This window comes from Nesoenas mayeri (genome assembly GCF_963082525.1).
Source record: "Nesoenas mayeri genome assembly, chromosome: 10".
Taxonomy (NCBI): Eukaryota; Metazoa; Chordata; class Aves; order Columbiformes; family Columbidae; genus Nesoenas; species Nesoenas mayeri.
The window spans coordinates 12179331-12204206 of record NC_137560.1 but is presented as its reverse complement, the minus strand read 5'-3'; the positions used below and the strand labels follow the sequence as shown (position 1 = coordinate 12204206).

The following is a 24876-nucleotide window of genomic DNA, read 5'->3' as shown; positions in this document are numbered from 1 at the left end:
AGGGCTGGATTTCTCCATTTCAGGAATTCAAAGCATTTATTTATATGTGTTCCGAATTCTTCTGTCAAATAGTTTTTTCAAAAAGAAAAGCTATAACATTTGACAAAAGTATTTCAAGTAACAGTTTGATAAACAATGAGAGATGCTAACAGATGTCTTAAATTAATTTTTGGCCTGCTTACCACTAGTCCAATGTCTGATGAATTATCATAGGCAATGAACATATAGATTATTACACTTAAAATCACTCTCTATCTCCTCTTTATTTGGGGAAAAACCTATAATGGATAACAAATCAGAAAAGATTGATTACAAAGCAATAAATCAATCACAAACCTCTAATGCTGTCAGTTTTAATTCTCCCATACATTGGCATTGATTGATAGTATTTGGTGAAAGCCTCTCCCCATCAATTATTTTTATGCTATATAGGGAATACTTCAAAATATTTCAATGCAAGTTTTAATCCATGCTTTTTTATAGTCAGAGCACATTTCAGCAAATAATGTCAGGATCAAGCAAGCACTGATAAAGCTGCTGAGCCCCTGTCACAGTTACAAACTGCCGGTGACAGTGGCACAGCAGCAGGTTTTTCTCAGAGCAAAATGTTTGCCTCCACCTTAGCTATCCAGTCAGGTATTTATAGTTAGATGGGATGTTTCTGGGGTTGTGTTATCCCTTTGTATCTTTTGCTGTTGCATATTGATACCAAGAGTTCTTCAGGTTTGGGGTTGTTCTGAAGAGCTTGCATGGCATTTGCCCTGTGCCCATGTCAGTCCATGCAAACAAAAATAGAGACAAGTGAAGATCAGCATTAGATTTGTATGTGAGCTGACTCTGCCTTTTCCTAATTTGTGTCGTCCTGAGGAGGCACCCACAGCAAATAGCAATGCTGAGGAAAAACAAACACATAAAAGACCTTGTCTATTATTAAAACGGTTGGTCAGCTTCTGTCTGCCCCAAGGCAAAACTGGAGAGCAAAATGATAAATACAGCCCAAACATCCTTTCCTGACCTCCACGGGGACCACAGGAAGGTGGTGGCCTGTGCTCGCAGCAGCAGGGACCAGCTTGTCTTCTCCAGGCTGCACACAGCTGAGGTCCTTCTGGTTTCCCAAGTGCTGCAATGCATCAAGGGCATTGAATCAGGGTCTGAAGTTCAGGGACCACTTGTAGCACCATGAAAAGGCCAATCGTTGAAAATGGGAATGTGTTTTGTTTCTGTTATTGAAGAGTCATGCTTCTGCAGTTCGTGGCTTTATCCTTTCTTCCTCGCGGTACCCAAGGAATAACCCGTAACTCCGAGCACAATAGTCAGCAGCGATTGTACCTGATCTTTGGGTTCACGTGGTTTACAAATCACTTTTCTTTGCGGTAAGGTTATAAAGGATTAGCAAGTGGTTTTTTCTCCCTGAGTGCTCCGTTTTAACTCGATTCCATTAGCATTAATGGGAGCGACACATGTGCATGAAGCAGAGAATAAACTCTTAAGCCCAAGATGTGGATATTAACAGCAAACCGAGAAATGCAATTTCAAAGTCTATCCCATAAAAAGTATAAAAGAGCAGAAACTATTCTGAACTCCAAATGAACTGTGTAAAATACTATATTTTATACTGAAATGCTTGAGTTTCTCTGCCCTAAGTAAAACACCGGGAACTTTTGACGGAAATATGACTGAATACCTTATTTTAACTCGGTTTTGCAGTGTACAAAAAGCCTAATTTATCAGCTGATAAGTTTTTTGACCTTAGGATATGCTTATATTCTTTTCTAACTTATCTGATGTCATTGACTAAAAAACTGTGAAGGTCAAAAGACATTTCCTGTGTTCTTCCATTAACGTTGCAGGTTCTCTTCTCTTTTTTTCTTTTTTTTTCTTTTTTTTTTTTTTTAATTTTCTCTCTCGGGGCCAGATGCTGACAATGTCAAAGACAGTGTAGGCGAGGATGGGAAGGGAAGAATATCTGTTACACCAGAACCAAGGAGCTTAAAATAAATCTCTGGCAAACAACCAGATAGGGATGAATAAATATTCATATTATGCATGAGTAGACAGCTTAAAAAATATGAAATTCTGACGGGTGCCCATAGGGCTGTGTATTAACATGCTGTTGTCAGAACTGGTGAACCTGAGTGGTTTTCCGAACCAGTGAGATTGTGGTTTGGGTTTGTTCTGTTAGCTGGTGCTAAACAAGAACCACTCTGGCCTCTGAGACCTGAAATCTTGCAAACTTGCATGTCTGGTTTGACCTTTGAATTAAAAAGCAGGATTGAATTTGTAAGGATAGAGAAGAATCCCACAGACAGTGTTCAGAGCTGTGTAAAACATGGTATGTGCTTACATGTAGCATATAAATATTTATTTTCCATCTATTTTTTCCTATTTTTTATTTCTACTTGAGGCTAAATGTTCAATTCTTCTGGCACACAGAAAGACTATAGACTCTCTAAGTACTGGGGGATTAAATGACAAACTGTAAACAGGCATAGACTGTACAATATGAGTTTATTTGTATTTAATGCAGTAATATAAATTAGCTAATATAGCAGCAGCTCTGAAATAGGAAACTAATTCCAAGACATTGCAATAAAAGCTCTGAATATAGGAAGCATAAGAACAAGCTCCTGGTGCTAATGACCCAGCTCGTGCCCTTCAGTGGCAATGACCAAGACATAAATGAAGTTTCTCTGACAGCATTAGGTATGGAAGAAGCAGCACAAACAAGCTAATGACCAGAATGCAGATTATAATAGCGTATCACCACCACCAAGCATGAGAAAATCCTTGTCATGCAGCTTTTTTCCTAACAGACCCACAAAATATCTTGATGAGCCTGTGGCCAGCTTTGTTTTTGTGACTTTGGAGGTGAATAGATTGTGGTACCCACCGTAGACATGTGGCTGCTTCTCAAACATCTGCTTTCCTCTTGGTTGTGTTCTGAGCTATAACTCTGTCTATATAAAAATGTGTATTTATATAAATTTTGATATATGGAGGAGTCTGTGAGCTTCTCTTCTTGTCAGAAAGTATAGAAATTCTGATCACATTGTTGCATCTCTGACAAGGGCAAGTTCTGATGACTTTATTTGCCGGTTTCATTATGATGCACCTTTAACATTTTCCTGCTGCTATTAGCTCATCTCGTTTGGACTGTCATGGGAGGACTCAAGGCAGTAAAAGCAAGAGAACTTTTGTTAGCTGGTATCTGTATCACTTTAGCAGAAAAAGAATACAAAGATAATGTCAGTAGGTTATTTTTTCCTCATGCTTGAATAGGCTGATAGTCTTGATTTTGTCCAGCACAGTGATCCAAATTATTTTCTGTAAAATTGCATATTTTCCATTCAAAGCCTGTTCCTTTGTGTGTATGCTGGACTGGTGTAGTGCATTTAGAATTGAAACGATTGATTAAATACTGTAGATTCTGGCCCATTATCGAGTAACTTTTCAGAGGCTTCAAATGTTACTGCCTTTAAACCTGCAATTTTTACTGTGTTATTCTAGTCTTTTAAAGTAGCTGGGCTCATAGTTCAGAGATAGTGCTGTGCTGATCGGCATGGACGCAGCCTTTGTGCTCTGTAAAAACAGTGTTGATGGGATGTGATGGTTTACCTGGCTCACGTTGCCATCTGTGGTTGTCACTGTTTTGATGTGGTTGTTGCTGTTTTGACATCACTTGATCAGTATTGAACTATGTTATTGGAAAATGTGTTGTGTTTCCCTCGTATCCATGGGGCTGGAGGGGATTTATACTACTATGGATTGTCCTAGTAGATAAGGAGTAACCATTTTTCATCTTCAGAGATTATGAATATTATGCTTCCCATAAAGAACTGAACAGAGTTTAGTTCTCCAGCTCCACAGGCATGTGCCAGTGGAGAGAATTTGCTCTCTAATAACTGACCATCTGTCTGCTATTACATGTTTCAGAAGTTTGGGGTTGAACGTGGCTGATAATGCATGGCGCGGGGTTTCTTCAAGTCATTTGAGCTTAATTTCTGCATAATACAGTACAATGGTATGTGCTAAAGAGCACACATGCAATCAAACAGAATTGCTTATGCCTCCTTTTCTGCCTGTGCGTAATGTTCTTCAGTTGGGCTGAGGGGGCTTTGATACCTTCGTACCTATCAGCCTTCTGAAGCTGAACGGCACAGAGCTTGGTTGCAGATGTATGAGCACCAACAGTGCTCATCATCAAGTATCAGCTACTGAATTTCACAGGAGTTTGTAATTTGTAGTTCGTTTTACTTTTGAAGACACCATCATAACCCTCCATAATGGTGTTAAAGACAAATTAATATAATGCCTTCAGTTGGACTTTTTTTTAAATGTATTATTTGTTTATAAATTTAAGGGTTCAGACAGACTTCTAAATTAATCCCATGTTTCTCCTACAGTAGTTTGAAGAATAAAACTCAGAAAATAGATCAAAATGTGATGGAAAAATCATATAGTCTGAATGATATCCCTCATGGATTTTCAGAGAGTTATTAATTTGGAAGCATTTACCCCTTACCATGATTCTGATTTTTGTTCTTGTTGTTGGATATTCATAAATAAACTCAATCCCGAGTGTTATTGTATAAGTTTTAGATCACAGTTGTGTGTTCCTTACAAAATTATTTCCATCCTTAGGATGGTGTATGTGTCTATTTGCTTCTTGTTTTATACTTAAAAAGTAATTTATTTCCATTATCACAGACACTGATTCTGCATAACAGGGCTAGTATTGCTGACTGTGTTCTTTAGCATCTGCTTTGGCTTCAGTACCAGCCTTAAATCTAACACTATGGCTATTTGCACTGTTGAGATCAGCAAATACTGGACTTGCCTACTACTGAGCTAGTTCTCAAATAGTGCCATTACTGAGTCCATCAATAAAAATGGTGATGTTTAATAAACCTGACTTTCTCTTAGTCAAAAATACATGTAGTTTTTTTAAAATATATCTGCCAACCTTTGCAGAGGTGTTGAGTGCATTAACAAATGTCTCTCCTTTGTTAGGGTGTGCTCTGAAGGGATCTGGCTGCAAAGGAACTGTGCGATGTTTTACTTTGCAGTTGTACAAAATGCTAATCTTTCAGCAAGGAATGTGTGTATTTTCATGAGTGTCCTGATTTTGGTTTGGTTTTGCTTTTTGTTTGTTTGTGTTTGGGTTGTTTGGGGTTTTTTTAATCAGTGAATACAAATAATTCTAGTGCTGTGACTTTTACCAGCTGTTCTCACCTATGTCTTGATTACTGAGTAACTGGGATATCAGTTGCTTCAAGTGGAGGTTTAGCTTTTTTCCCAAGAGGGAGAGTAAACCATACATTAAGTCAGTGTTTTGTTTTTTATGTTCATCAAGGGAAAAAATGCAGCAGATACAAAAATCTGTTAATGCATTTAAGCACTATCCACACTATCAGAACCCCTCTCTATACCTCCTTGATTTTTCGTGTGTCAGATACGTTGCTGCTTCTTTGCTCATATGGAAAGCTGTCCCACAAAGCTATTGCAGGCATTTTCCATACCATCCATCCATACCATGTCATGTGTTTAGTGGCTAGTCATTTTGAAACGTGAATAGCCCCTCGTCACTCTAGGTGAGGTCTGTCTTGATCCAGCAGTGTTTAAGGTCATGCAAGGTCTTTTTTTTCTTTCATCATGGTTCAACTCAATCTAATTTAAATTCATGTTGGTTATGCCTCAGCCCTTAAGAAGGGACCTGGTTAAATAACACCTGGCGTTGAAAGCACAAAATATAATTTTAAAAAGAGAGGCAGAATTTAAAGTAATAATCCCAGAGCAGCTCTTCATGGCCGATCATATTTTCTGGGCTTTTTATAATTATGCTGGATAGCACACTAGGTGTGTGTGTGTTATTGGCTGGTATCAAAGCCAAGATTTTCTACACTTACCAAAGACTCAGAACTCTGAAAAAGTCAAATGAAATCTTGTTGTTGTTAAAGTTGTTTTTAGTAGTTGCTGAACACAGTTTTTATATATAGCCCAGACATGAATGAATATTCCGTATCAAGTCTAACACATTGGTTTTTTAAAATTTCAGGTAGAAAAAGTCAATTTATAATACAAACTATTGCTCTCCAGAATCTCTAAATCAGGGATTTATATGCAAAAAAAGGATTAGAGAGAGACGTAGAGATATATAAGCACTGATTTATTCACGTGTACATGTTGCTGTATTCTTGTGTTTAGGAAAAAACCTTATTTCTAAGTTTGAAAATCTTTCTGAACTTCTAAATCACAACCAATAGCAAAGGCTTGATTGTAACAATCGACAGCAATATTCTTTAGCTGTAGATTTGCAAAGGAATATATTCAGCTCTAATTGGACTATTTCCACCAACACCAATTATTTCTAGGACAAAATTAAGGGTCTTTTGCTAGGTTTCAGTAAAATTATGACCCAAAGCACTGCATGAAAGGCACAATTATAAATGAAAGTTATGCATCTGCTGCATCTACTCCTCCCTCCCCTCAACCGTGGCAGCCCCAATGCTTCAGGCTGCATTTTGCTGAATCTCCTTAATGAACCTTGGGTGAAAAAACTTGAAGCAGAAGCTGGTGATAGGGCTTGTATCTAGCAGACACCTCAGGGTCCTTGCAGCTTTTAAGGAGCTCCTCTATATATATCACTTCAAACATAAGGTTTAATCAAGTATTTTGTAGTTTCAGGTGACTGGTATGTTTATATCCAACTGCAAACAACAGTCAAGATTGTTATATGATGCCTATCCGAATTGCCTTCTGCAGCTGTAAGGAGCTCACCTTTGTGTTTCAGAGCAGGCAGGTTCCTCTCCTCTGCAGGTCTTGCACGTGAGCCTGGTAAACATTTAGGTTTTCTCCCAATTCCATTCAGGTGAGAACCTCAGGTCAACAGAAAATTCAGGTCTGCCCCAAAGCACTCCAGGGAAGACGAAATAGCTGTGTATCATGTCAGCATTTCCATTTTTCTGACAGTTGATTGAAGCAAAAAACGTAATTATTCTGAGATTACAGAAGTGGCAAAATGAGAAGCAGATGTTTCATCTGTTGTCAAGCCTTCCCCAAAGCCAGCCCTCCTCAGGTCTGCTCAGACATGCCTTTTGCTTTTGATTTCCTTAATGTGGACTCTTCAAACATGACAGCCGTGGACTATCAGCCACGTTGTGCGGGAGAAAGTTGGTGACCTTGCTTGAACATTGATGAGGATCACAGCAAGCATCAAATGGACGAGCCCATGGCTGGACATTTCCATCGGCGCCTTTGGGAACATGTTGTAACACAAGTTTGTGGTCAAACTGCTGAGTGAGACTTAACTGACAACAACCCATGAATGAAGAGCACTGCAAGAGCTGTTGGTTTCTTATTTAGGAGAGAAAAAAATCAGGTCAGCTGCTAAGGACAAAAACAGTGAATGGTAAAGAAACATGGAAAAGAACTAAGCTGTAAAATACCAATGGTTTGTTCTTACAGCTAGTTGAATGCAGTAAGTTAGGGGTTTTTTTTCCTTGTAAACGCGTACTGATCATAACAAATAAAACTTGTAAACATAATACAACTGTTAAGCTTCATTAAATTTGCAGCAGACAATTAATTTTTTTTCAGGCAATTCAAAGGGTCTTCTGTAGTACTGATTCAGTTTAATTGAATATATTACCACAAGCAGACAATAAGAAATATATTGAAGATATCCATCTGGCTTGTGCTAAAAACCTTGTGCATTTTGTTTTCTGTGGCTGTCACAGGCCTTACTAATTGCCTCATTTTGGCTGTTTTACAATCAGCATGATTTAGCCATTAATGTGATAAAAGTTGTCTTGGTGAAGAGCTTAATATTAAAAAGCATAAATCTCTAGCCTATGTCTCTTGCCAAATTTGGACTTATCTCTAGCATTATTAGAGTTACATTTTTAAAAGCAGAAATATAAATATATTGACTCTTACAGAGCAGCTTCTCAAGGTACTTTGCCTCTCTGATTCTGATGTAGGGAGTGCCAGTTGGTGTGAAATGTTTGCTCTGGATCATGGTAAATGCAGCAGATTCTTCCCCCCACCTTTTCCTTTCTCCTCCATGTCCATCCAATCCCCAGCCAACCTTCAGGCACATCAGGAGTCTTAAAACTGGTAACTGCACAGGTAAATAATGAAGTCAAGACAAGAGAAAATGGCTGATGGCTTATTCAGCCCATAGTGTGCAGAACACCTCCTTTTTTTAGAAAAGTTGAACCATTATGTCTGTGTATCCTGTAGGGAAAAAGAAAAAAAAAAATCATATATTTGTTCTGTGTTTTTATCTTAAATCCACAATATATTGCAGGGTCAGCATTATTGCAACCTCTCCTATTATAAAAAGGGGTTTAGAATAATTCCTTAGAAAGCTCAGCTCTTTCATTTTAGGAATTTTCTTGTCCTTTCCCAAAAAAGTAAGAGGTTCAGGAGTTCTCAATCATTAACAGAAGATTGGATTGTTTAGCTCATCATTGAAGATCCAATCCATACATCAGCTGAAAGAGGACATGACCTATAGGACATGACCACAGACTCTTAATGAGATGAAAACAGGTTAATTAAGACTTTTCATCAACTTGCTTCAATTTATTTTAACATGATCCATTTCAGAAAGGTTAAAATATTTTTCAGTCTTTGAATATAAATGAAAACCAAACATAACTAAAATAAAACCGTAGATCAAGGACTTCTGCTAGATATTTTAGTCAAAAAAAATGTAGTAGATTTGATTATATGTGTGTGTGTATGCATATATGTGTATGTGATTGCATATAAAACATAAGTAACAAACTGTTTTATCCAACAGTTAACTTGATAACTGAAGAAGACCAGCCAGAGTTTATTAACTGGAAATTACTATCAGATCGAGGGCTGTTACAAATTCATAAGAAAGGGAATGTGTTCAGCCTAACATTTTCCACCCATTTCCCTGGCTGTTGCAGAGGGCTACTTTAGCCCTTGAAGAAGAACTGCAACAAGTAGTAGGAAAGCTGAGGTCTGTAGGAAGACCCAGGATGGTGGGACCCAGTGAAGGAGGTGGTTCCACCATGCAGAGCACATCAGAAGTGTGCCCAAGAGAGTCAGCTTGGAGGTAGCTGAGCTGATCAAACTCTCCTGTGTCGGTGGTTCTGGTGATAAACAGTTCATGCTACTGGTTCTGCACATGCGTGAGCTACATAAGAAGAAAGGAATCCAACTGGCCTTGGATATAAGGGGTCATATCTCAGTTGCTGGAGCTTTGTGTGTGTTAGTGGAGTTACCATGGATTTCTGGCAGTGGAAGATGTATCTCCTCAAGCTTTTAGTTTCACTGAACCATTTTGGTTTCTAGCAAATGAAACATGACAGTTGTCCAGCTATGGGATGTGATCCTATGTCTTTTCTTTGCTCAAGAAAATCTTCCATTGTTAAGTCTACTAACATTATGATTTTGATCTTCATTCCAAAGGAGGATACAGTTTGTCCTTCTCCAAGTCAGCAGTGGGATGGACTTCCAGACATGAGTTTCATGTGAAGTCCATAAATCTTGGGTAAATTAGGGCAATACTCTAAGAGAAAACAATACAACAGAGAAAATCGAGATCATTGTAGCCTACAGTCCCGTTGTGGAAGATGGGGCAGCTCTCCCTAGAACCACTTCTCTCCACACCAAAGTAATTCAGTCTGTCTGTGCAGTTAGGGGCAGGGGAGATAATGATCTAAACATGACTTGCATTGAGAAAGTGACTGCCGGTCTCTGTTTCAAGTAAAAATGAAGGAAGCAGTGTGGAAGAATAAAGTGGGAAAGTGATGATGACTCTCTTACCCTAAGAACTTTATATCCTTGAAAACAGTGACTAAGAACAGACTGGCCTGAAGGCTGTGTTTTTAACATCAAAGATACAGAGGAAGTGTTTAGAAAGCACATTTTCTGTCGTAGGAGGAAGAAGTGTAAGAGTGTTGAAGAAAATAATCTGGGACAGTACTAGGGGAAATATCAATCCTTTTGTGTGTTTTCTCAGGAGCATTTTTGGAAGCAGCTTAGCAGGGCCAGACTTCTGAGGTTTTGAGCTGTTTTGACTTTTTCTGCCTGAGTCTAGCTGGATTGCAAACAGGTGACTCAAAATTGCTTATCAGATAATAAACGGCAAGTGACACATGGATAAATACTAGAAATGGTGGGTTTTGACACATCAGAGAGTAACTGAAGTGCTGCTGAACTATTGAGGTTGTGGTTGCAATATTAAGGACTCCTGGGACCTGATTTTCCCCTCTTTTAATGCAACTTAAGTAAAATTATATGCAGTCCCATCAAAGTTAATATGGAGACTAGAGTCCCTTGTCTTAATCTCATAATTGAGATGGCAGAGAGAATTTAATATCAGACACCACTGGAATAGGTTAAATTCTAGGTGTGCTGTGTCACAGCATTCAAGCCAGTCATTTGGGAATATGACATGAATACAAATGTTTATAACTCAAAAGCAGGTTGACTCTGAAATACAAGGAAGTTTTGTCACTGTATTGGCTTGCCATGGCTTGGGCTGGTTCTCTCTCTCTCTGTCACACATACATTTGGAACATGAAATTTGCTTTCATCGAGTTTGAAGTTTTTAAGTGTATCATGAAGAACTTGTGATCGAAGCTGTAGGTTTTGGTGCTGTGTTTTCTTTAGCTACAATGGGAAGATATGTAAATAATAATATTTATTAGAGCTTAGTTAGGAAGTCAGCAGTATTTCATCAGTGAAAGTTTGAGTGCACAGTAGAAAGTCTCTGTAAAAATCCAAGCCTGAATCCATTAGTCCTGGTAACTAAACTGTTTGGTGCAGTTGACGATGAGCGTTGTTCCCTGCAGAAAACAGACAGGAGTGGGAGTGTCGAGGAGAAATATTTCAGACCATGGCTGAAGCCCTAGCAAAGCTGTGTGCTGAAGGCCAAACTCATCCGTCAGTGAAACCAGGCTAAAAGGAGAGATGGTAGCACTGACATGCTATTTGTTCCTCCTCTTCTCTGTGTGTATCTTTGCAAGTTGGATCTTGATTCTTATTTCGAAATTATTTACATGAGAAAAACTTGTGGTTAATTTGAAGGAAAATGCCACGTAGTGGGAGAAATGTCAGGGACATTTTTAGTGATGCCCTCTGTTTAATATTTATTCAGTAGAGTAGTAGCTGGGGATTTTGAGTAAGTTGTAATGATGAGATGATCTTGCTGGTTGTTAGTTTCATTCCACACATGATCCATGCATCCATCCTGCCTCTTCCCTTAACATCAGAACCGGGACTCAACCAAGAAAGCAAAAAAGTATCAGGTCCCTCAGAAGAAGAGTTTGCCTTCCCAGTGTCTCACTGATTAATTGAAATATGGAGACACGAGTCATTTCCTTGCAAGAGAGCACAGATCATTGAGACATCCTACCTTCACTGGGAAACAAATTAGATCTTTGTGGCCCAGAATTTTTTTTCAAGGTTTGTTTTAATGCTTCTGTTCTTACTGTTGCTTGCTCTGTTCAGAAATAGGTGTTTATGCTTCAATCTTGCCTGTGGTAGCGTGGAAGTCTCATCAGGGTTTCAAGAAGAAGTTAATCTTAAATAAAAATATCTGCAGTGCACAGTGGTGTAAGAAGACAAAACAGTTTATAATGAAGGTGTTATTTCCATTTTATAGGCTGGGCAAATAAGGCAGCAGAGACTTTTAATGACTTGCTCAAGGTCAAACAGAAAGTAAGGAGGAGAGCTCATTTTATTCCCCCTCGCTCTGAGGTCTGTGCTTGTGCAAGATTTCACCCCACAGAGCAGCCCTGTGCTTCACTCTACTCTTCCTCCTCTTTTGCTTGTCTAATTCTCTTTTTGATGGAATTCTGATAAGCTTAATTGTTCACATTTAGTTGTGATTCAAACTCTGAGAATTTAAACTAGTGCTTAACAGGCTGTCTCCCCTGCTGTTCTTGCCCCTAGCGGGAGCTATGTACAATCCTTGGATGTTACCAGTAACAGCAATAATATTTTCTAAGTGTTTAGTTTATTAAAAAGTTTGACTTTTTATTTTGAGGTTGACCTTTTAGAGCTGACCTGACAGGATTTTTTTCAAACTGAAAATAAATTTTTAAAAGTTATTTGCATAATTGGTTGTCCTACCTGCCTGCAGATTGTCATGCCTTGTCCTGCCCAATGTATAACAACTTCTTAATTATGTCTTGTTGTCTGGATGTTATTTCCTGAGGCACTAGAGAAATGCCCAGATTTCTTTTTAGTGTAGACTGTAAATAGCTTGGGAATTTTAGATCTTTCTTTTGTGTAGTAGAGTCATTTCTCTATGGGAGCTATTTGCAAGAACTTATACTAATTGTATTCTAATTATAAGATAGAAGGAGCAGATGCCACTTTAGAGAAATTTGTTGGTTGAAGGCATTGAGTGGATGGATAGAGCAACCCACCCAGCAGATAAGCCATTATAATAACAGCAAGAGACAGACACTCTCACGGGTAGCCATGAGTCCAAGTGGGACACTCTCAGCATTGGTCTTGTGGTTTTTATGCTGAACTTTGTGTTCCACTCAAGATTCAGGCTCTTTAATAAATAAATACATTGGTACCTTCTAAAATTAGTGAATCTTGACAGCCCACTTTCTGACAATTTTTTTTTTTGAGATCTGCTAAGAGTTGGAGGGAAGAAGGGCAAAAAGAAATCATACTTTAGAAATGCGGAAAGTTAGAGTAAGGGAGTTAAATCCTGGTTGCTCATTAGAGCTTAACAGCACAGACCCACCAAACCTGACGGTTAAAGCATCTGAAAGCAGCAAAGAACGTGCTGAACTGAAATGGGTTTGTATTGTAGAAGTACAGTTGAGAAATAGTAAAACAGCTAAATGGCAGAAGTTTGACTTTGGAATTGTTCCTGGTGCTTTTTTCGTCTAATAATGACTATATATTCAGTAGGTCATAGTTTTCTGCCTCCATAACCAAGAAAGTCACAATCAAAATGATTTAGCAAGGAAAAAACTCTCTTGTTCTTTTGTGAATATAAGTTTTCCCCATCCGTACAGGGTAATCCCTCAGGAGACACTGGACAAACTAAGTTAGCAATGGAAATACTTGGTATATTCTGCTGATATGCGGCATAGGGCTCATAGTTTCAAAAATAGCTATTAGTTCTGATACCTAAGTTATGTTTCTAAATGCTGGCCTTTATAAAGTCACTCCAGTCACCGTTCATAAGACAGGTCTTACAAGGGCCAGTAAATAAAGTATGCAAAGCACGCAAAAAAACACAATACGTTCTAAGTTTCTTTTTAATTGCAGCAAGAATCTGTAGCTTCATATCACAGAAATAAAATCTTACATTCACTGCTCTTCTTATTCTGCAGCAAACTGAAATTCGCAGGAAAAGCAAGGCAAAAAAATCCCTAAAACCAAACACAAAAGAGGCTACAGTAAGCCTTGACTCTTGACCAAATGAAAACGAAGAGAGGTGCTTCCCTTTGGCTGGTTTTATAATACAGCTTGAGGGCAGTTGTGGGCCTGTATTTTTTACTGCAGCACATGATGGCCAAATACCTAATATAAAGAAGATAGTGCCTGAAGTGAGGGATATCCCTTAACAGCCACACATGCATATAATAAGGAAAATAAAGTTACTTTAGGTTATATGTAGATATATACCAGAATGATACTGTGACATTCTCTATGTCTCTCTGTGTGTATAGCTCTATAGCAATATAGTCTGATTAACATAACAAGCATATACTGTGAAATAATTGTATTAATTTTGATAATCAAGAGGTATTATGTCTTCCTGCAAGCTGCATTATCATATAAAATGGTATTTATACAGATACCTGTATTGAGGCATGTGTGTGGGTTTTACTAATGCTGGGTAAATATATTGATAGAGCAGTTTAGTGTAAAGGTTTGTTTTAACCAAGTTAAAACATCTTGGACGTAATGCAGAATAATCTTAAATTTGCCTGATTTCTTAATATTAATGTAATATTTTTTTTTCCTGTTTTCAGAGGTATCAGTAGGTGCTCCCACCTAGTTGTCCTTTCCATATATGAATGGTGACGTGCTGTGTTCACACTGGGTACTTAGGAAGATGAATGTGTCTTGGGCTGTGTGATAAACGACCAGTATGCCAAGACTTGCTTATTCTAAGACATTCATGACATGTGCAAGACTTGATCTGGGTGATGTTAAGGATGCTTAAGCTATGGATCATTTACTGGGAAACTGGAAAGTCCAGCTAGTGATTTTCATACTATTCTGTAAGTTTGACAGCTCAAGATCCATCCATTCCTAATGACTCTTAACTTGGGATTTATTCTGCCTGTCACCTAATTCCTAACATCTTGGTCCTGATGAGGAGAGTGTAGAAAATAGACATAGAACTCAGATAGGAAAGATGTGAAACACATACTATACCATAAAAATGCAAAGGCTGTGCTAATCACTTCATAATTTTGCAGTTTGAATGCCTGCATGTCGTATTATTGCTGCTCTGCCTCACTTTGACATGTTTTTTTATTTATGATCATTACTATTCAAAACATAATTAGAAGTGCCAGAAATCAACCATCTCAGCAGGATAAACTATTCAAAGGGGCAAAATACGGTTGGCCAATGTGTACATGGGCTGCACGGCAAACTGTACGTCATTACATTTGCACAATTACCTCTGGCTTGTGTTACCAGGAGAATAGTGATTGATCCTTGAGTGACTTGCAATTTATCAAAGATTAGATATGATTTCTCCTGTATCTGATTAACCTTCTGTGTAAGATGGCCATCATTTTTGCAATGACAGTAGATTATTCCATACTTGAAAAGATGGATATCAGCTAGTTGCAATCAATAGCTCACAAAAGGTAACACCTTGAATTCACTGGGTTATCTATAAAGTGTGTCACAAATGGTTCAATCGTTTGTCAAAAATACCAATTTCATTTAAGGAACCTCTGAAGTGAAGTGGCTTTTATTTTAGTCTGAGATGCAAAGAGATAGAGAAGGTGTTTGGGTTTTGTAGTGTAATCAGGCACTGTTGCATGCTGCTATAAAGAACAAGTACACATTTCTGTGAGTGACAGATTTGATTGTCATTCCCAGACCCCATTACATATGATTTTGTCACAATTGTATGGAGAGAGCTTGATTTTATAAGATTGCATTGCACTAGGTAAAATGGAGGTTAAAATGAAGTATTGTGCCCTCTTGTTATTTAAGTAACACTCTGTACTCTCAGTGGAGTGGAAATATTTTCATATATTTTGTCTTTGAATTTGCTATAATGGCACATCTTTCCCCAGTATTATTTGATGCAATTCCATTCTTAATGTGTTTTCAGATTTAAATTAACCTTCATTCATTATTCAGCCACACAAAGAATGCATATTTGAGTATGTAGAAATGCAATCCCTTGATTGACTGCCTGGTCCCTGTCTGGGAGGTGGGAGGCATTAATTCCTGGGAGGGAGACTCTTACATCAAGTTTAGACAGTTTTCAATCTGTGGGAAGCTCTTTTTCAATGTCAGTTTAAGAAATATGTTAATAACTTGTACCTCGACTGCAGTTCAGCTCTGAATGAAGCTGAGAAGGAAACTGCCATTCTGGAAGGGGAATCTTCAGCAGCTAGATGGACAGGTTAGTTAGGAGCACAGTCACAAGGAACAACATCTAAACTCTTTTAAAAAACCTTGCCCACAGTAACAGAAAACAGAGGCTGCCTGAGAGAAAGGGGCACACATGACATGCTGAAGCACCTATTTAAAAATAATTGCCTTTCCCCCACACCACTGTGGTTCTGGTATGTAAGATTAAGTCAAGTAAACTACAACATAAGGGTCCTCTTTCAGGAAAGCAATTTTAGCGTGTCCTAAATGCCTAGCTCAACTGAATCAGAGTCTCCACTCTTCCAGGAAAGGTCAAATGTTCCACCCCTCCTTTCCTTAATCCCCCTTAAATACATGGCCATGTATCACTGCCTTCCTTGCCAAAGATGGGTGCTGCCTGATTACGTGGAAAGATCTAGACCACCTACCACATACATTTCTAGAATCAGAAAAGTCACTTTAGTCCCAAACCTAAATTATCTTTTCTAAACTGATCATGTCCCTTTTGCTTTTAATAAGATTACATTTTATTAGGCTGAACTACCATAGGACACAACAGAGAATACTGTAATACTGCAAAATTTTCTGTTAAGAAATGTGCCTTATAAATCAGTTATTTGTCTTGTGAGTGCACATGTATAATAGCTGATTATATGGAGCAGAAGATTTACATTGGCATAAGAATGATTTGTGTGTTCCTGAAAGCATATATGACTCATCACGGTTCATGTCTGTGGTATTGTAAAGGCCAGATATTGTAAATTCTTTCCCTGTTTCTTTTTAATCCTGATTTTGGCCGTGCCCCATAAAGTATTCAAGCAATCTGTTAAGATAACTGCATTTTACTATGCTAATTCATACTGTGTTTACTTCTTCACTGGTTATTAATATCTTTAGTTCAGGGTCATATTTTCCTTTCTTCAGAATTTCTTGTAGTGCCTGATGGTGACCAGAGCACTAAGAGCTCTCAGAAGCTTTGCCAGTCATCAAGTCTCAGATGCTTTTGACTTTATAGTCTTGGATAAATGTTTAATTCACAAGTAGAAGAAACATTAGAGAACCTTTGAGTATTCGTATATTGGAATTTGATTTTTCGATTGCTCATAGAAAACATCTGATTCTACCTCCAAGATTGATTTTTATTTTCTCCAGACATGATTTGCCTTGAAATCAATACAATAACGTAAAATGTCATTGCAAATAGAGGACATCAATCTGCAATGCACTTATTAACTCCCTCTAGTTAAAAACCAAAATGAAAACTGTAAACATGCTGGTATTCCAGAAAGTGAAAAAGTGAATCCCAAATACTTGAGTTATAGTTTATCCACAAGAAAAACCCATTTTAAGAACTTGTACATGGAATGGCTTGTGCAGATAAGTAAAAAATGTAGGTAGAACTTTAACATTGTAAGGCTAATGGCTGTTTAAGAGAATTAGGTAATTAGATGGTTAATCAAACTTGAAACGCATGCTTATCTGCCTAAGTCCACATATGGAATATCAGCAATGTGAACAGAAATTCAGCCCGAGGAAAGCAGCACTGTTTTCTCTCGTGTTGGATGCAGCCGTGTGTGCTTGGCATCGTTTGCCTTTGTCTTAGCTGCTTGTTTGAAGCATCTGGTAATTGAACATAAACTCTTGCACTTGAGCATTCATGCTTGAACCTGAAATTACCTTGTCATCCACACTGGCTTTTATTAAACAGCTAACAGATGCCCTGGCATGCTCCTTTCACAATACATGATGCAGAGTCAGAGCCTCATATGCTGAAGTAGCTCTGGTCTGTATGGTCTCCTCTTGTCCAGCCTGGAGTCAATGTCCTCTCTGCATTCTGCAGCAGCAGCTCTGACCATTACGTGTCTGAGCTGCTCGCTGCTATTTAACGCAGACATGCCCTCTGAGTATAATACACAGGATACCAATATTTCTTATGTACTTGAAGAAAATGTACATAACCCTCAGCAAAAACACTTTTTTTTTCCACTTAAAAAATCAGACCATGTTTCTTCAGTCCATAAGTAGCTGTTACAGTTTTCACTGGCTGACTTGTGTCCATTTGCACATACTTTCCCCTCCAAAGCCATGAATATTTACAAGATACTTTGGCTATATAGGCAAAAGAGTAAAGGGGAGAAGGACATATGCTGCAGACCTTCAATAAAGGGTTTTTTACAAAATTTCCATTAGCTTTGATTAACCAAATGTGGCAGCATGAAAGTGCAAACACACCTTGAATTAAGTGAAATGGGCAAGGCTGGAAGAAGAAAGGAAGAAATAAGCCTTTGCAAAATCTTGCAAAATTTCCCTTGTAAGCATAACAGTCTGAAGGCACCATTAATTTAGGAGAGGAGTTCTGATTTCTTTAGTTTTTTACCCTGGATAAGTATGTCAAAACCTGAATATTCCATTCTCTTCATTCTCCTTTGACTTCTTCCCCTATGCCAGGATAGATGTCTAAATAAGCATTTAACTATTAGGTGCATAGGTTTCAGAAACTGGCACTGGAAATCCTGGCATAACCTCTTTTTTTGAATTTGTCTCTAAGATGCTCAACTCCAGTGATTTGAAGCAAACAACAGGAGCTGTATCTCCCGAGGATGTTACAGTTCAATCTTTTATTATAGTAAAATACTCTCTATTCCTTCAGTAGCCAGGGCTGGCAAAGCATATCTCATTGTTTACTAAGCACTTCAATATCATTAAATGAAAGGCACTGCGGTTTTTAGCATCACTGAATCCCTTCCCAGTGGAACAGAGCACGCAGCCTCCACAGCTGAGCCAAATTGGAAATGAGCATTTTGGAAATGGGGTGCCAAGTAGCCATCTAACACAAATGGGTCTGCCTGTCTCTAGGTGGAAAAAACTCTTTGGTCAGTTGAAATCTTGCCGACGGGCACAATACATGTGACAGTACTTCTTGCTTTGCCCTGGTCCTCTTGTATGGTTCAAAAGATGCTTGCATGCTCTGGACAGACCCAATTTTTTTTTTAAAGCATTATCTCTGTCAGTCTCTGATTCTTTTTATGTCACTTATGTCGTGCCACTGTATATTGTGTCCCACTGTGCCATGTCCTCCAGATCAATATGACACAACAGAGCACTGCGTGAGCTACCACAAGCAAACGCAGCGGTGCAAAGCTGTTTATCCTAAACAAGTAATCCCTCCTAATGGACACCCAATCAATATAAAATCAGGGTGGCATGTTTTCTTTTCAGATTAGATAATTGTTACCCTAAGACCATACCCAGGATGTCTGCAGCCTGCTGGTTTGCAGCTCAGAAATGCACCACAGCTTCCCGAAATAAGATGCAAAACAGAGGCAGGACTAACAGCTAATGACAGGTGTTTAACGGGGAATGAGGGACAGAAGTGAAGCAATTACAGCCTTCCTGCAGGTGGGAAGTGCTGCTCAGCTCCCATTCTTCTAACAAACTGAAAGCTAGCAAGAAAACTTTCTTAAAATCTCTTGTAATATAAACCAAACACATTAAATCAGTCAGAAATGCACAAAATTCATTGCAGTAATAAAACTATGGGATGTAACACAGAACAAAAGCGGGTAAGAACAGCTCAGCCCCAGTTCACCCCGCTAGTGAGGCCAGGGTCCACGGCAGTGGCATCCAGAGCTGTCCGGTGTGGCTGTGTGGGTCTGCTCCAGCTGAGGACCATCCTCCTGAGCTTCCACAATGCTCAAACTATCTCAGCTCTGATGACGAGCTGCAAGCTGAGCCACTCCATGAGCTGCCAGCCTGGCTGGCATGCACGGAAAACGGCACATAGAACAAAAAAAGTGCCGCTTCTATCACACACGAAGTGTGCTCCTTAAAGCGCTGGCATGAAAGGACAGCTGATAAGGAGCTTTCCCGTTTCCCTGAGCCTCCAGTGACACCTACAGACAGTCACTAACCGCTCTGCAGAGGACACATCCTGGCATATGCCATGAAGAAAGCTCTCCTCGTTCTCTATAGCAAAGCCAAGCCCAGGTCAATGTGAACTTACATCTGCTATCATCTTTGCTTTACATGGACACCTACAGAATATGTTGGCATGGACAGTGTATCTTTTTCCCCATTTCCTATTTGAGACTGAAAACAGGTTCTTTTTCCTCCTGATGACAGAGGGCTTTTCATCCCTTGAGTGCATTCCCAGTGGCATGCCAGACAAACTTTCTTGGAAGTGATCTTGAACAATTTCGCTTGTTTTTTTGTCTATTCTTTCTGCAGGAGAACTGGGAGGTGCCAGGTGCTGTTTCCCTCTGTGGAGGGTTCAGCCAGCTTTAAGGGCGACATTACTATTGGAAATTCTTACCCTTTTTCTGCAACTGAATCTTTCAGCCTTATTTATAAAACTATATCAATATGCATCCGAGTGCTCCAAATATGAATATCAGCTCAAAATGTCACCAAAACCACTTTTTTTCCTTTAATTAACTGTTCTTGGCAATAGTGCCTTTTCTAAGCAAAGGCATCTGAGGAAAATAACCTGCACTTGGGGGGAAAAGGACAGCAACAGAACATTAAGATCAGTTCTCCCTGAGTGTCTGTCTCCCTAGATTGCTTCTCTTGCTGTGCAAGTGGACAATAAATAAATGAGTAGCTAGCTCAGGAAGAAACAATTGGGGTTATTTTGTATTTTTGACTTGGATTTTAACCAACAGAATTCTGGTATCACTAAAGCACTCTCCACAATTTAAAAACTGCCTGATGTTACAGGTTTTGAAAATGCAAATCTAATAATTTTGATTACCACTCAGCTGTGTATCGCTAAGGTGTGCCTACACTCGGCTGCCCTCAATTGGCTTCTGAAAAACATTTTCCATTTGAAGTTCTGCTAGGGCTATTAAAGTGGGGGAGGGGATGTGTTTGTTTTCCAGCTTTCCCAGTCCTTGAGAAGAGATGGGTAAGCATTTTCCTTGGGGTGATTTGTAAAGTGCATTACTGGGGCTGGCGCTCCTGCTGAACATGGCTTGGGTCAGAGCCCTCCTTGCGCATCGTCTGTCACCAAGCTGTATCAGCCATCCCATAACCTGGTATGTTCAGCTATTAGATTGCAATGCTTCTTGACATGATTGGATTGAAACCCGGAGGCCTGATTTTTAGAGGCACCAAGCACTTGCAGTTCCTATGATGTCCACAGGAGCTGTGCTAAGCTGCTTTTGAAAGCAGATCTTTAGCAAACCACCCATGTTCCATTCTTAAGATGCTTATAAGCAGTATGTATTGCAGCAGGAAGAATCAGATTTATGGTGTGGACTTCTTGCCTCTTGCAGAAAGTGCTGTGGAGGCGAGGGTTAGCTACAGCAAAACCTCGCTGTTGACTCTTGTTAAGGACCACGGCTTACATGGATCATTTTGGGACCCATGTAGGAGAGCTCAGGGCTTTGTGGGAGGCATCCATTTCACCTCGGAGTCATGGTCTTCATAAATATTTCATATGGGCTTAAAGCAGGGCAGAGGTTGAACTTCTGATGTTGAAAGGCTTTTCAGTAAGTGATTCTGTGCCTGAGCCCCACTGCAGGTGTGGGTGTTTCTGTAGCATCCTGAGCTGGGAATGCTCCAGGTCTTCTGAAGTTTTAGTAGCAGCAATCTCAAGTGACTGTAAAATCCCAATATACCTCACTTATAATCAAAAACAATGTCATAAGTCTAGGCAAGAATTTAACATTCTTTTAATAACTTGCACTTATACTGCTTTCTTCCTGAGAAACTTAAAATGTTTTACTTTTATTAATTAGTTAAGACACATAACATCTACTGTGGTTCTGCTAAGAGTTACTCGATTTTGTTAGAAGTGAAAGCAAAATATAGATGAATTAAATTTGTCCAGCGTAATACAGCTAACTCCCTGAGGACTTGATCTGAAGCCTATTCAAGACAGTGATTAAATCTTTTTCACCACCTCATGTATGCTTTTGGTAAGGTCTTTGAAAATCCAGGAACAGCTTCACATGCCCTGAATTTCAGTGAATAGTTCTGCTCAGTACGTATCTTTGTTGCTGTATCCTTATTATTTTAGCAGAGAATTAAGCAATTGGCCAATAGTCCCTGGAAAAAGTAGTTAAGATTTTGGTTTTGTGTACCAGAGAATGAATAATTCTTGTAGTATTTTAGCATTACAGCTGTGCAGAAGAGACTTTTGGAATAAGCAAAAATATCTATCTGTATATGATTTTCAGACTTTTGGTCTCATTGTTAAGCAATATGTTTTCTTCTTTTCATTTCCTCTGAGACCCTGTAGAAAAAAATCATGACACTTTTGTCAACAGAAATGAAAGACAAATGTTAACTTCAAAGGCAGAGGGAGTACATGAGCACAGATAGGAGCTGAAATCTGCATAATGTGTCATGGTTCATCTTTCTATGCCACCATTTTGCTTGTATTGTATGACTAAAATGAAAAATAGACTATTAAACCAGTGGTGAAGGATCCATGTGAACTCCAGCTGTGAATAAAGGATCAGTCCTGAAGCCCAAGGTGAAGCTGATATGTGCTGCTGCCTGTATTTAGCAGACAGAACTTGCTGCGTCACATGTACCTGCAGGTTTGGGGGCTTTCCTTTGCAAATGCCGTGTTTAGGACAATGCCCTTTCTCACCTTTTCTTTGCTTCACCTTCCCAAAATACTTGCTCCGTTCTTGCTCACCAGGTCAATGGCATTTTGCGTAAGACCACAGAGATCCTAAAAATCTCTACATCTCTCTTCCCTTCTCAGAAGGACAGGATTAATGTTGGTTTTCCCCCCTTTGTTTTCTTTGTTGTTTGTAGATCCAACCCGGGTTATGGTATCACCTTTCAGCATGGATGTCACTGTTGGAGAAAGCATTGTCTTGCCCTGTCAGGTATCTCATGATCACTCGCTGGATATCATGTTTACCTGGTCATTTAATGGACACCTGATAGACTTTGAAAAAGATGGGGATCACTTTGAAAGAGTTGGAGGGGTAAGTATTAATACTAAAGCAATCTCCTCACAGTAATAAAAGTAGGTAACATAGAAAAGGTCTACTAATAGAAGGAATGGACTTGACTAAGTTAGTAGTAGGAGATGTCATCTATGTAGAATGAGATGATAAACATTGCCAGTGTAGTGCTACATTATAGTGGGTGTAAAGTTGTGTTGATTTCTTAATGACATGGCTGGAATCTGCTCGCATGAACGATGCATTCATGTTGCAGTGGGATGGATGTCAGAAGACCAATAATATGTTTTCTCATTGCAAAAAACTGCCTTCTCGTTCAAGGAAAACGTCCATAATAGATTTTTTCTGGCTGTAACAGTAAAAGAAATGTGAAATATAACAATTGTAGAGCTTTGTATCTATACAGAAAATAGCAGGAAATAAGAGAATATCGTCAAATTTGTTCAGGCAGTGTTTGTTGGCATGTTTATCTGTCTCTGTCTGTGTCCTCCTCTTGTGACCACATGCTTAGAATGATTGTTTTTCCTCTACACAAAAGGAGTTGTATAGCATTACAAACATCATCGACTGTCACAAATGACATTTCTTATCAGTATTATCTGTGCGTGTTTCCTGGCAATGTCACTTTGGTATCTTTGGGTTGTTTGTTTGTTTGTCAGTACCCACTGATGGTGCAAATTTTTGCAATGTCCAGAGAATTGTTTATTTGAAGATTGAAAAGATCATGTTCATGGAAATACAACAGCTAGGAGGAGTCAGGTGTGAAATGATGGTTAGACTGCCCATCAAATACAGCCCTGGCCACCGCTGTTGTTCAAGACCATAACCAAGTGGCAGGTACGGGGAAGAAAAGGTAGTGAAGATAGGAATTGCTTTCCTTCATTAGAAGAGGAGAAAATCTGCTTGGGTCATTTGCCATTTTCTGCCTCTCCAGGAAGGTTTAAGACTGGAGAACCCTCAACAAGCTAAGGGTGACTGTGATGGTCCTTCTCTGCTTGACTTTTTCTCTGCTTTTACCTGAGTTGTAAAAGGCAGGTTGTTTCAGCTTTTCCAATAGTTTCAGATTTCCTGAAGTTGCTGTAGCATGAATTTTGGCGATCAGCAAGGGCCAGTGCTACAGGAGGTACCTCAGGATGCCGTCTGTTAGAAATGAGGTTCACACGAGAAGGTAGCATGTCCATCAGACCTTCCCCAACTTCTCATGCCATTCTTCTGACCAAAAATAATTTGCAAATATTTTTTTACTAAGAGAGGAGCAACAATTTCATAGGCTGTATCTGGAAGATGGGTAAAAAGTTTACTTTCTTCCACAACCATAATGTTTTCCCTCACAGTTCGGATTCCATCTAATTTAGCCTGTTCTGTATTTGAAGGGAACTGCTGAGTTTAATTTCTAAGTTCCTTGCAATTTAAAAATGTTTTATCATCCTTCTTGATTCATTTTTTTCCACTTTTATGGGGTGAGGGTAGCAAGAAAAAGAAGGAAAAAATGCAACAAATTTTCAGCAGAGGTTGAAAACTGGAAAGGGTTTTGCATTCTGCTCTAAGGGAGGCTTTACAGAGCTGCACGCTCCACTGGGTTTCAGGCAGACTGGCAGTCCGTGTTTACCTTTGTCAGGAGTGAAATTTAATGCTGAAAGGAAAAGGAAATACAATTTACAAGCCTTGCTGTTATCCCTAAAAAAAATCATTAACAGATTGATGCCTGGGGCACACATCAGCAGTGACGGCTCTTCCCAGTAACTGCACTTGATTGGCCTGCAAAGCTAACATTACAAACTTTATTAATATTCCATGGTCAGAAAGTCACAATCACAAGGTTACCCTGAAATTTCCAATGTATCAAATGTTTTGTGTCTGGATAAAAATTTAGAGAGTTTTCAGCTTTCCATACAGAAATATAATTGGTCCTATTCAACAGTTAATCAGACATGCACTTGGTGTTTGAAAAACAAATTACCACTGTTAGATGATGCAAGATTTCCTCAGAGAGTGCTGTTCTCATGATCTTTAGCACAAAAACACCGGGCAATCAAAATGCTGGCCGTAATACAAAGCCGTGAAACTATTGCAGATGTCTGGTAATTTGGGCTGGTTTTCACTTATGAAATAGATGTAGACACAACTTGGGCCTCTGAATACCAGAGAGGCTATAAATTGGATATCCAGATAGATAAAGGAAGAATCAGAGCGAACCTGCCCTACATAAGGTTTGCCACATTGTTAATGGGGAAACTGTTTAACGGACCCAAACCACGCTCTCTTGCCCCTTGTAGGAGCTGTAATTTTAGAAACACTCCCGCTCTTATCTTCAAGGCAGACTCACATAATTTTAATAGGCCACGGCTTGCATTACTAATGTTTTCAT

The 24876-nt window shown here is 39.0% G+C and overlaps 1 protein-coding gene across 1 annotated transcript in view; it reads left to right on the top strand.

Annotated features, from left to right (window-relative positions):
- Positions 1-24876, top strand: part of LOC308043971 (contactin-4) — a gene marked incomplete at both ends in the record, with an annotated part of 157556 nt that overhangs the window by 120305 nt on the left and 12375 nt on the right. Inside the window, one exon of the mRNA XM_080350395.1 lies at positions 22354-22529. Within this exon, the coding sequence (XP_080206521.1) occupies positions 22354-22529 (176 nt within the window). The remainder of the gene's footprint in view (positions 1-22353; positions 22530-24876) is intronic.